Raw genomic sequence first — 13792 nt, 5'->3', positions numbered from 1 at the left:
CTATCAGACCAATTGTGTGATTGGATTGAGGAGTTCCTAGATAACAGAACGCAGCATGTCATTCTCAATGGAGGCAAGTCCTCCGAAATAAGAGTGATTTCAGGTGTGCCACGGGGGAGTGTCGTAGGACCGTTGCTATTCATAGTATACATAAATGACCTTGTGGATGACATCGGAAGTTCACTGAGGCTTTTTGAGGATGATGCTGTGGTGTATCAAGAGGTTGTAACAATTGAAAATTGTACTGAAATGCAGGAGGATCTGCAGCGAATTGACGAATGGTGCAGGGAATGGCAATTGAATCTCAATGTAGACAAGTGTAATGTGCTGCGAATAAATATAAAGAAAGATCCCATATCATTTAGTTACGATATAGCAGGTCAGCAACTGGAAGCAGTTAATTCCCTAAATTATCTGGGAGTACGCATTAGGAGTGATTTAAAATGGAATGATCATATAAAGTTGATCGTCGGTAAAGCAGATGCCAGACTGAGATTCACTGGAAGAATCCTAAGGAAATGCAATCCGAAAACAAAGGAAGTAGGTTACAGTACGCTTGTTTGCCCACTGCTTGAATACTGTTCAGCAGTGTGGGATCCATACCAGATAGGGTTGATAGAACAGATAGAGAAGATCAAACAGAGAGCAGTGCACTTCATTACAGGATCTTTTAGTAATCGCAAAAGTGTTACGGAGATGATAGATAAACTCCAGTGGAAGACTCTGCAGGAGAGACGCTCAGTAGTTCGGTACGGGCTTTTGTTGAAGTTACGAGAACATACCTTCACCAAGGAGTCAAGCAGTATATTGCTCCCTCCTATGTATATCTCGCGAAGAGACCATGAGGATAAAATCAGACAGATTAGAGCCCACACAGAGGCATACCGACAATCCTTCTTTCCATGAACAATACGAGATTGGAATAGAAGGGAGAACCGATAGAGGTACTCAAGGTACCCTCTGCCACACACCGTCAGGTGGCTTGCAGAGTATGGATGTGGATGTAGATGTAAATGTAGATGTTCTGTGAAGGAATCTATCAGACATGGAACACCAGGTACGAAAGGGAAACTAAATGCATCAGTTGCTTCATAGGAAAGAGTAATAGCTTTTAATACTCAGAGAGCAACATTGGTAGAGTGAAGCTTTGAAGCAGTAAGGCTATAAAGCATGTTCATATGGCAAAGTTAGTTGGATTTTTGCCTATCATAGACAATATTCTGGGTTTAATCCAAGGTCTGGCACACAGTATTAATCTGTTTGGAAATCTCAACAATGAAAACCATTTTTTAAATATGCCAATTTACTGTTTAATGTTTCATTCAAAAAGCAAAAATTTCTGGCAAAAACTGCTAGCACATAAAAGTGTGTAAGTCTGTTTTTAGTATGAATACTTTTGGCCAAATATCAAGGTGATTTTTGCAACGTGACCCCCCCCCCCCCCCACTCTGACCCCCCCCCCCCCCACCTCAATAAAAAAAGTTGTTCTGAATTCATGAAAAGGTTCAAGAGAGAGAGGGGAAACTTCTGTTAGTTTTGCAGAGAATGGCAAAATATTTTTTCCATTACATTTTCTTGCTTTCTTCAAACTGGTACTGAAATTTAAAATGTCTGTCTTGTTAAGCGGGGTGAGACTTCAGCTACATTTCGGAAATGCAACTCTCACTTGAGACTGCCTTCAAGCCCATAACCATACATAAATGTATAACAGCATACCACTTGTGCAACAATTTCATCTAAAGTCAGCTGTCCAAGAAGAGGAACATCAGCGTAGGCCACTTTATCACTCTCTTTTGGAGCATCTGCCTTGAGGAATTGTCTGGGAGCGTATTGCTCCAAAAGCTCTTTTACTGCTGTGTACTTTTCTGTGTAATCTCCTGCCTCTGAAAGTGGTGCATCATAATCTGAAACCAAACAATAAAGCTATCAAAGTTCCACTGTCACAAATCATGGAGGAGAAATGTATCTAGTGATTCCACTCAAATCTTAATATGTCATTAATTAAATTAAATTTAAAATGTTTTATTACAGTAAAAATGAAAAAAAAAATTACCAACCTCATTCAGATGAATGTACAGTAAACAAAACAAGCTAGATTCAATAGCAGTGCCAACACAGTGCAGTCAGGTGAGACAAGGTAGCTGTACAGTTCTGTGCTTGTGTGTATGTATGTATATTCTACAGCTCTGAAAAAGGATTCATCCAAAGGCTAGCAAAAATCCAGACTTGTTTATGTACCTTTCAGTGATTCTGCTGCATCAGTACCTCTGTCTGTATGAAACCTACCAACCACCAACAATATCTCCGCTTCAACATCTGCCACTCGTTCCATACTGAGAAGTCCTTTCCATATAGCCTAGCCACCCATGGCCGTCATATCTGTAGTGATAAGCAGTCCCTCTTCAAATATACCAAGGGTCTCAGTGAGGCCTTCACAGACCAAAATTACCATTCCAGCTATATACAAAAGCAATTCTCCTGGGCCTTGTTTCTTGCATCACCTATCACCTCCAACATTCCCTCTGTCTGGTCACAAAGGAGCGCTCCCTTCATGACCCAATACCACCCAACACTGAAGCACATTCCCCATCAGGGTTTTGACTACTTCCCTCTGTGCCCTGAAACAAGGTATATCCTACCAACTATCCTTCTCACCCCAACCACAATGATATTCTGCCACCTATTGGACCTGCGCAATATCCTTGTCCACCCGCACTTCACCCCTGCTCTCAACCCCTTGCATCATGACTCCTATCCCTGTAGTAGACCAAGATCCCAGACCTGCCCCATACATCCTCCCATCATCACCTACTCCAGGCCAGTCACAGGTATCACCTGTTCCATAAAAGGCTGGGCTACCTGTGAAAGCAGTCATCTGATCTACAAACTAAGCTGCAATCACTGTGCTGCTATCTATGTGAGCATGACCAAGCTGTCTGTCTGCATGAATGGACACCAAAAAACTGCAGGCAAGAGACAGCTGGACCACCCAGTTGCTGGACATGCTGCTCAACACACTGTGTTTCACTACAATGACAGCTTCACAGCCTACCCTATCTGCATCCTTCCTACCAACACCAGTTTTTCTGAACTGCACAGGTGGGAACTCTTGCTGCAATATATCTTAATTTCTGTAACCTCCCTCACCTCACCCTTCACTAGTCCCTGTCCTTCATACACCTGTCCTCATCCCTGCTCTGACCCCATCACTAAACAGCCTTCTACTCTACCAATGAACACACTATTCTTTTTCCCCTTCTCTACTTCTCACCTTTTCTGCTCCCTCTCCCCCTCCTCAAGCCTCCCAATTGCACCCAACAGCCCTACACTGCCCCACCACATCCGTGAATGCTGCCACATGTAGCACCACACTCTCCCCCAGCCCTATCCTGCTATCCCTCCCTCTCCTCATCCCAGCATTCTCCTTACCCCACCACCTGTAGATTGCTTCTCCCATTAGGTGCAGTTGCTTACAGTCTGGTCTCAGGGGCCAGAGACAGATGTCTGTATGAGTTGTGCATGCATTAATGTGTGTGTGTTTTGTACTTGAGAAGAAGGCCTTTTTGCTGAAAGCTTAAATGTATAGCAGTCTTTTTGTTGTGCCTATTGTGAATCAGTATCTCCTCATATAACTGTCATTATTCCATCCTGGATTTTTCACTGTTTGATCTTACATCAAGGACACAAAAATACAGAGGTGTTGTCCATGACACGCACATGAAGCCCTATCATAGTCCTGGCCACAGACCTACAACAGGGGCTTCTGGTACAGGGAACTTGAAGATACACCCAACAATTGCAATACCTTGACAGAAGTAACCCCATTTGCACATTGTAATGACCATGACAATATGATATGATGCAACCAGAATACAAGGATCCATCAATACCTTCACATGGAGGCCACTAGATAGATCCAGATCCAGGAAGCTACAGGAAGAGCAATTCAACATGCTAAATGTTGTCCAACATTATTTAGTAGTTATGGTCAGTTGCTGATGAGATGCAGGTCATTGCTTTTATTCCTCCATCCTGCAGTAAAATAAATGTCGTGTGACTAGGGCCTCCCGTCGGGTAGACCGTTCGCTGGATGCGAGTCTTTCGATTTGACGCTATTTATCTTTAAGGGTTTCTAAAGGATTTCTAATTTCTGGAAAGTCTGGGGGCTTATTTTGGACTAATAAAATTTACCAGAAAATTTCATGCATCAATAAATAGAGCACTCTCTGCTGAGGCAGATAGTTCAGTTCTTCCAGATTTTGTATAATAGCATGAGGTCTGAATTATGAGAATAGTTACTTGCACGTTATTTCCTACAATTTACTAGTGCTATCATTTAGTCTGAAGCCATGTATTGTGAACTAATGGTTTACCATAGCTAGTAACATCTGGAGTATAAGTTGGGAATGTATCTGCAATGTTTGCTCCATTCATGAATCCAAAGCTTGTGCCTCCATGAAACATGTAGAGGTTAAAAGATGCCGGAAATGTTATTATCCTCTCCAAGACATCACGGAAACCTTTTTTAGAAGAAAAAAAGAAGAACACAATTATTGAATCTTACCAATTACAAAAAATTACGATTTTGGTAATAAGAATTCATAAGGTACTTACAAATAAATTTTTATGTCACACAGAAGTAGCAATGATTTGAAATATTTAAAAATGATTAAATACACATAAAAATTCTAATCATCAGCATTATGAGGCTAGTGATCACTTCACATAATTATCTGATCATCAGTTTTCATATTGCACAATGCAGCATTCTGGTCAAGCTAAGTCTGTCACAATCAACTAGACACTAATTGTGCACTTTCACTAGAAATTTATCAAAACATAGGCTATTACTTTCTGATTTCTAAACCAACAAATGTTTCCAAGTATGTTACTGGTTTAAATATAAAAGCATACTTTCAACCGATGTAGTTGAGTGACTGCTCTCCATCCAGTGATCAAACCATCCTGACCAATATTCCATGACCATTGCTGGTTTATCTGGTTGTAATTCCTTTAGCCTGTTCAGCTGATCCTCTGGATTGACTTGGAAGTTTGCAGTCTGTAAAGCTACAAATACAAAGACTTCATGAGCTGCAAATTTTTAAATTATTCATTGGTGGAGCTATTAGTCCCCTTCTATTGAAGAGTGTTAGGTGTTAAGTCTGCCAATAATATCAATAAACAAGAGTATCTTGTCCATGTAAACACAAATTACACTAGCTTCTTTAAAATTAAGAAACCTGCAGTTAAAGTTTACAATTTTTCTTACATCAAAAAGAAGTTAGCTGTCCACACAGTGGTTGCATGGGTAGTAATATCTTTACATCTTATCATGAGTGGTTAAATGGACCCTGCCACAAGCCAGTAACTATGTAGAGCACAACTGGAGCCTGTCCATTTTCATTTATATGCTGTCTGAGCAAGAGAGCCAAAGTGCAAAGTTCTTATATTTTTAATTAGATGCTGGAAGAAAGAAATCCTATACAGTTGTGAAAATATCATAATATGTGTGTGTAATAATAAAATAAAGATCTGCACCAAACTTCCACCTACAACAGTGGGACACAATAGTGGAACACACTATCTTCTATGTGTCATTTGTGTGTGTGTGTGTGTGGGAGGGGGGGCAAGCATTTTCCATTGCTGGAATAATAAATAATAGTTAATGAGTGGTGTCATGATCACCTTGGTGGTAACAGCGATTCAGTGTTTGATAATATGTGGAAACCAAACAGTCTTTGATCGCAAGTTTATTTATTGACTTCAATAACTGGTTTTGATCATTATGATAATCATGAGATTGATCCAAAAAAGGCATGTGGATATTCATGAGTAAGAGCATTATGATAAATTACAACCATGTAAGTAGTAGCATTGATTCACATGAATCATGTGACAAATAATGTACTTGTGTCCTTTTACTTAGTAAAGGAAGCAAATAAAATTCTTATCCATAAGTCTTATCATCACAAAATATACACACATAAAAAAGTTTTGCATCACCTTCGTTCCCAGAACTCCTGAAGATACACATTGACTGTGGATATTGTATCACAGACATAGTCCCTTTGACTGTACAGAGATGTCACTAAGCCCACCCAGAGATGTAAACAACCATGCATGACCAGCACCTATTAGACAGAGAGGGTCCGACAGCCAATCAGTTCCAGTCATTCCACCAGTAAGGAGGTACACAGCTCGTGTTGTCTGTAATTCAACTATGCCTAGACAGTCAATACTGCAGTTCGATTTCATTGTTACTTTGTGCCAAGATGGGCTCTCAACAAGGGAAGTGTCCATGTGTCTCGAAGTGAACCAAAGCGATGTTGTTTGGACATGAAGGAGATACAGAAAGACAAGAACTGTCGATGACATGCCTCGGTCAGGTTGACCAAGGGCTACTACTGCTGTGGATGACTGCTACCTACAGATTACGGCTCAGAGGAACCCTGACAGCATCATCACCATGTTGAATAATGCTTTTCATGCAGCCACAGAAAGTCACGTTATGACTCAAGCTGGCACAATACTCTGCATGATGCACAACTTCACTCCCGAGGTCCATGGCGAGGTCCAGCTTTGCAACCATGACACCAAGCAGTGCGGTACAGATGGGGCCAACAACATGCCAAATGGACTGCTCAGGATCGGCATCACATTCTCTTAACCAATGACTGTCACATATGTCTTCAACCAGATAATCGTCGGACATGTGTTTGGAGGCAACTCGGTCAGGCTAAACGCCTTAGACACACTGTCCAGTGAATGCAGCAAGGTGGAGGCTCCCCACTGTTTTGGGGTAGCATTATGTGGGGCTGACATAAGCCACTGGTGGTCATGGAAGGCCCCATAATAGCTGTACGATACGTGAATGCCATCCTCCGACACAGTGCAACCATGTCGGCAGCACATTGGCGAGGCATTTGTCTTCATGGATGACAATTTGCGCTCCATCATGCACATCTTGTGAATGACTTCCTTCAGGATAATGACATTGCTCAACTAGAGTGACCAGCATGTTCTCCAGACATGAACCCTATTGAACATGCCTGGGATGGATTGAAAAGGGCTGTTTATGGATGACATGACCCACCAATCACTCTGAGGGATCCACGCCGAATCGCCATTGAGGAGTGTGACATTCTGGACCAACACTGCCTTGATGAACTTGTGGATAGTATGCCAAAATGAATACAGGCATGCATCAATGCAAGAGGCTCTGCTACTGGGTATTAGAGGTACTGGTGTGTACAGCAATCTGGACCACCATCTCTCAAGGTCTTGCTGTGTGATGGTACAACATGCAATGTGTGGTTTTCATAAGCAATAAAAATGGTGGTAATGATGTTTATGTTTACCTCTGTTCCAATTTTCTGTATACAAATTCTAGAACTCTCGGAACTGAGGTGATGGAAAACTTTTTTTATGTGAGTTAAAACATTATTAAACTGTGATGAACACTCATGGGCCATGATGCAGGGCCACCATTAGCTCAGTGTTTACAGTTGCAGTACAAACAGCTGATGGGCCTTGGCTGGAAAAACCCTCAATGTTTAACTAGAAATCCAAAAGACTATAGCCACTAAAACCAATAAATGCAATATCACTGTTATAACATTCGACCATGACTACACTGGCAAATATGAAACATTTTTTCACAGTGAATGGTGCTACTGTGGTATGTAAGAGTCTTTAAAAAACCAAACATACTTTAGTAAAAATATAGGTAACTCTAGATTTTTACTTACAAAGAAACAAAGAGAAGCTACTAAAATTACGAACCTCAGTATCTGCAAACTTACATCTCAAGTAAAAATGTGTAACAACTGTAATCCAAATTGTCCTGTTGTTAACAACAGGTGATACCCTAGTTAAAAATTTTATAAAATACTAAATGTAAAATTCAAATCAGCAAAATTTCAGAGTTAAAGAACATTTGAGAATTAGCTAATGCCATTAAAGAAATAACCATTCCTAATTATGCAATTTTAGTATTGCTCAATATTGTATTGTATTGTATGTTTACCGGGGGCCTAGAAACAACAGAGAGGCCCTGCCCCCACCACAGCTGCTGTGCTCCACAACCCCATGATGACTACCGTAGTCCACTTCTCCCCTCCACCGCCCCAGACTGAACCACTCTATCAGGGTTGTTGTGTGGTTCGGTCCCCAGTGGAATCCCCCCCAGGGAATGTCTCACACCAGACAAGTGTAACACCTATGTTTGTGTGGTAGAGTAATGGTGGTGTACACATACGTGGAGAACTTGTTTGCGCAGCAAGCGTCAACATAGTGTAGCTGAGGCGGATTAAGGGGAACCAGCCCACATTCACTGAGGCAGATGGAAAACTGCCTAAAAACCATCTACAGACTGTACAGCTCACTGGACCCCAACACAAGTCCACCGGGCGGATTCGTGCCGGGGACCAGGCACTCCTTCCTGGTCCAGAAAGCTGTACGTTAGACCGCACGGCTAACCGGGTGTGCATCACTCAGTATCACTAACATTTGTACCAATGTACCAATTAATGAAACTATCAAAATTATAAAATGTTATCTGACATCCCACAAGAAAATTAGTACTTCAGAAACCATTGAGTCCACTGAAATGTCTGAACTCATACTGTTTTATAACTACTGCACTTCACTTGTAATAATAAAATAAATTGCCTAAAAAAGGCCTTGCAATGGGAAACAGCTTAGCTGGCACACTGGCTGATATTTTAATTACTGGGTTGAAAATAATTTTTTAATAAATTTGCAAACAGTAAAAATTAAATAATTTCTTATAAATGTTGTGTAGACAATATCTTGGTGTTAGTGCAAACAGTATCAACGCCTTTGCACAATGGCTGTTTTCTATACCATAGACATATGTTCAGCATTTATAAAAGTTCTGCACTTAGTGGTGATATTTTTCGTGCCAAGTCCTGTCACCCTACAGGGTATAAAAGAGCATTTTTTATTTCCATCATATACCAATATATTCACTTACCATTAGACAGCCAAAAAATATTTAAAGAATTAGACTTATTAGACCACTTAGCCATGCCAAAAAGTTACACAGAAAGCTTTGTCATGCTACCATACAATAAGATATAGAAAACTAAAGAATATAAACACTCAACAGAAAGCAACAAAAAGTAACAATAATTGAGTCTGCATGACATTTTTCAAGTGTTTCAATAGCTAGAGAAAAAAAGCATAACCAAAGAAGCACCTTAAGAGCACAACCATCAGATGCAGCTTTCAAATAAATAATAATTTGAAAATTCAGCTTAGACACAAACAAAAGAAACTGTGAAATTCAGATGTCTATAAAATACACTGCAATAATTGTGATACATTTTATATTGCACAGACGGGCACAAATTTTAACATTAGATTTCGGGAACATACACATCTGCAGAAAATATACATCTGTATTTGGACTACATCTGATTGAACAGCAGCATGCTGTAACCAACATACATTACAACATGCAAGTCATACATACTGTATCGAAGGGCCACCTACTGGACCTTCTGAAAGAAAAGAGATCTAAAGGAACAAGACATACCACACTATTTCAGTTCTGAATCAAATCCCAACTGCCTATTTTTCACTGTATGACAGGCTGTTATAGCTTTTGCCTGTCCTGATATGCTGACCCTGTCCATTTGTTTTTCTGTTTCTGTCCCTGTCCGTGCGTGCATCTTCTTGGCTCTGTTTATATGAGCTCATTGTACCTGTGGCTTTCTTCCTGTATCTCTGTATGCTGCTTTCAATTAATATCATTATGTACTATATATGCCATAGACATATATTTGAGAGCTACAATTTACACTTTGAACTGATATTTTACTGTGGTCCCATTTTTATGCTCTAGCTCTTTTTTAATTACATTTTCAACTCACCCTATTTTGGCTTATATATAATTATAAACATCCTCTCCCTTTGTAACTTGATTGTAAACTGTGCTTATGATGAGCAACACATAGTGGCCAAGCCTCCTCAGCTGTTTGTACACAAGCTGTAAGCACAGCATGCTAACAGTGGCCCTACATCACAGGTCATGACTGTTCATCACAGTTTTACTATGTTTTTGTATTTTGTGATGTTGCCAGTCATGGCTAAGAATTTTATTTGCATACTTTGCTAAGTTCAAGGAGGCAGATATGTTACTTGTTTGATGCTTCTCAGGTCATGTGAATCAACACTACTATTTATACTGTTGCAATTCACTATTAAATATGCATGTCCTTTCTCTTTTGAGATTGATCTGATGATGATAATAAAGACCAAAAATGGTTAGTGAATTGAATAAACAAATTTGTGGTTGAAGATTGTTTTGGTTTCCAAAAAATAGTTAACTTCTGGATAAATAAAACTCATGGATTTTGCACATGTTTCAATTTACTAAAAAACAATGTATAGTGATGGGCTGGTAGTTCTTCCATTGCACATCATGAAAACTAATAAATAATGAGATAGAATTACTGGCCAGTAGTGCTGAGGTGGTGAAACATGCAGTACTGCTGACAGATTAAAGTAATGCACTTCTTAGCTTTCAAAAATAATAGTTCCTTCCTCAGGAAGAGGAGGGGGACAGGTTGTGGGAGTGAAAAACAATGACAAGTCAATCAAACACTAAGATGAGAGAGACCCATCTGTAGTGAGGAAGAGGGCGGACAAAGATGAAGGAGGAGGAGTCACAGAGAGGAGATCAGATGGCACACTGGTAACCAGTGTGCTAGCTTCAGTCCAGTTACCTTCATCCTCACTATAAGTGGATCTCTCTCACCTTGGAGTCTGCATAACCTAACCCTCTTTTTTAACTTTGCAGTATATATCCCTCACTCCTCCCCAATGAAGGAACTATTAGTGCTGAAAGCTAGTTTGTCTCATTTACTTTTATGTGCATCTATCAATGGTGCTATACATTTCACGTATCGAAAGTAAGTACTGAGCAGCAATTCTGTCTGATAATTTACTATTTCCCTCAATTAAATCAACTTATTAACATTGACAAAGTAGCATTAATAAGTATTTCATTTTATTAGACATCACCAAAAAATAAATAATTGTTTTACCTCCTTCCAAAGACCCACGATCACCACTGCTAAGAGGAGAATCAGATGTGTAAAATAATCCTTCAATTCCATGACTGAGGTAAAGATCACGTAAAAATGTCAGGTACTCTTTGTCAACGACACCAGTTGAGCCATATTCATTCTCCAACTGAACAAAAGGTAAAGAACATGTTATCAGTTTAACTATGACTACATATCATGTGTGGCCAAATCACATTCGTAAGCAGTAAAGAAAGTTAAGCAAAATCTAATAATGAATATTAAACATTAAAACAATAAGTAATTCCAAACCAACCTGTGTTTGTCAACAATAAAATATGAAGCAGCATCATTTACAAGACACAAAGGAAACATGTAATTATCAAGAATTTAGCAACAAATACATTCTCTGTGATATGCTCGAATGCAATGATAAAGAAAATGGTTCATAAAGATAGCAGAAGTGGCAGAGAGGTATCACGTCAGAAGCCCAGGTCAACAGGAGCAGACAAACTACAGAACAAAAATAAGAATGATAGTAAATGTAAATCATTCTCAAATTATATAACATAACTTCAGTGACCACAAACATCACATCAATATAAGACTCACCTGAACTGCAATGATAGGTCCACCTTTTATAAACTGCCATTTTGCTATAATTGGCAGTAGTTTATCATAGTATGCTTTTACTTTTGAAGTGTATTTTTCATCAGAAGTTCGTACTTTGATACCAGATGTTCTGAGCAGCCAGCTACAAAAGAAGAATTGACATTATCCAAAAATAGTCATATGCAACGCACACACAAAAGAAGCATAATTATAATTTCAGATTAACTGCTGATAGATTTGAAAGAACAATGAAACTGAAGAAATGTTGCTTTCTCATCAATACCAGTCAATTTGTTCAGACTATAAAAAATCATTTGGGAATCACATGAATTCAAAGGTATTCCCACATCCTTCTCCCATGCCCCTAGTAGAATCTAGTAACCAAAATTGAAAAAGGCAACTGCTCCCCTGCAACTGATTAATAAGAGGTGGTGCATAGATAGAGTTAAAAAAAATACAACACCTGACCTATGGCAGACTTAGCTGTGTAGTGACTGTACAGGCAAACAATTTTGAAAGGAGAGAAGGATGGATTGTGGCAGCTGGGGCCAGGGAAAATGTGTTGGAGAACAGAAGGTTTAGGAAAGTATTGTGTGTGTGTGTGTGTGTGTGTGTGTGTGTGTGTGTGTGTGTGCAGGGGGGGGGGGGGGCAGAAGCCTGGGCAAATTGTGTGTGTGTATGTGCTATGATGTTGTGTGAAAGAAGGTATACTTAAACAGGAAGAAGCAGCCATTTCAGCCTACTCTCTAAAGTACATTATCAACAAATTATGACTAGTGCCAATTTACTCACACTGATGTTTATGGTAATTGTTCTATTATCTTACCAATATTTATGTATATCAGGTGAAAAACTTCTTTGAAAAAACCGCGGCTCCTTCTTTTAAATTACATAGCCTCTGTTTTTATCTAATACTTCAAATGAAATATTTATGTAACTTTACACAGAACACTATCAACTGTACAAATACTGGTGAAGCCTAGGTTTGTTTGATGCAAGCATTAGAGCTACGCATAACTTATATCCCTGAGGACAAATATTCTGATAAATTAGAAATGGAGTTCTTTTGTTTTAACTCTGGAAATTTTGGGATTCCAATTTCCTGCCAGGTGTATGCAAGCAACTTGTTAATAGCTTTTGCACCAGAATATGTAAGGGGCTGTCAAATGAAAATGTGAAAGATGGGAAAAAAAGTAAGTAAAATGTTTATTATTTCAAAAATAATCACCGTAACAGTTAATAAATTTATCCCACTGTGAGACAAGATGGTCAAATGCACAGGAATACAGATGGACAGCATTGTTCTGTTGCATGATAGTACCTGCCCACATGTTGACAAGGTTATTTTGAGTATGCTGCAGAAGTTTTGCTGGGAAGGCCTCACACATCCTCCACACACTCCTGAACTCCACTCACGCAGTTATCATATTTTTGGAGGCCTGAGAAAAGATATTTGTGTTTGTCGATATGCTTTGGATGAAGATGTGCACACCTGGGTACAAACACAATTCTGTAGGCAACTGCAAACATTTTTCCATGAAGGCATTGACCACCTTGTCTCAGCGGGGGAAAAACATATAAACAGTTATGGTGATTACTTTTGAAATAATAAACAGTTTGCTTACTTTTTTGTATCTGTGTTATTTTCATTTGACTGCTCCTTGTAAAACCAGTTTGAACTGTAGACAGGTACACATAATGTTCCAGCGTATCAACAAGTGCCGGCATGAAAATGGAGAACACAAGAGCAGAGAGGGCCGTGAGACACTGTCAGCCGATAGCACGCTGACTAGGACATCACCACAACAGGAGTGGCTTCTACCTGAAGAGAATATAAGCGCAGCTTCTGTCAGCCTCAGCTGGACAGTAGAAGATGGGCACTAGCAGAGCTGTTACTTGTGATCCAGATCCATTACTTCCATTGACATTCTATGTAGCGAAAGACATGGATTATTTGCATGTCACCAATAGCTTGCGACATGACATTGTAAACCAAAGTTAAGTATTGTCTGTGGTGTCACCGCTAGCCACCAACCTTGCTATGTGGTAGCTTTAAATCAGCTGCGGTCCATTAGTACATGTCGGACCCGCGTGTCGCCACTGTCAGTGATCGCAGACCGAGCGCCACC

General features: G+C 39.7%; 1 protein-coding gene across 4 annotated transcripts in view; it reads right to left on the bottom strand.

Annotated features, from left to right (window-relative positions):
• The window catches only part of LOC124802904 (beta-galactosidase-1-like protein 2), a 137695-nt gene that overhangs the window by 34178 nt on the left and 89725 nt on the right, over positions 1-13792 (bottom strand). For all 4 annotated transcript variants that reach the window (XM_047263968.1, XM_047263969.1, XM_047263971.1 and 1 more), the window contains 5 exons: positions 11664-11805; positions 11073-11220; positions 4915-5067; positions 4374-4520; positions 1717-1904 (listed from right to left, as the gene is read on the bottom strand). In XM_047263968.1, coding sequence (XP_047119924.1) covers positions 1717-1904; positions 4374-4520; positions 4915-5067; positions 11073-11220; positions 11664-11805 — 778 coding nt within the window. The remainder of the gene's footprint in view (positions 1-1716; positions 1905-4373; positions 4521-4914; positions 5068-11072; positions 11221-11663; positions 11806-13792) is intronic.

The sequence above is a fragment of the Schistocerca piceifrons genome, chromosome 6, assembly GCF_021461385.2.
Source record: "Schistocerca piceifrons isolate TAMUIC-IGC-003096 chromosome 6, iqSchPice1.1, whole genome shotgun sequence".
In the NCBI taxonomy this organism is placed as follows: Eukaryota; Metazoa; Arthropoda; class Insecta; order Orthoptera; family Acrididae; genus Schistocerca; species Schistocerca piceifrons.
Note: the sequence above shows the minus strand (reverse complement) of the source record. Positions and strands in the feature narration are given on the sequence as shown.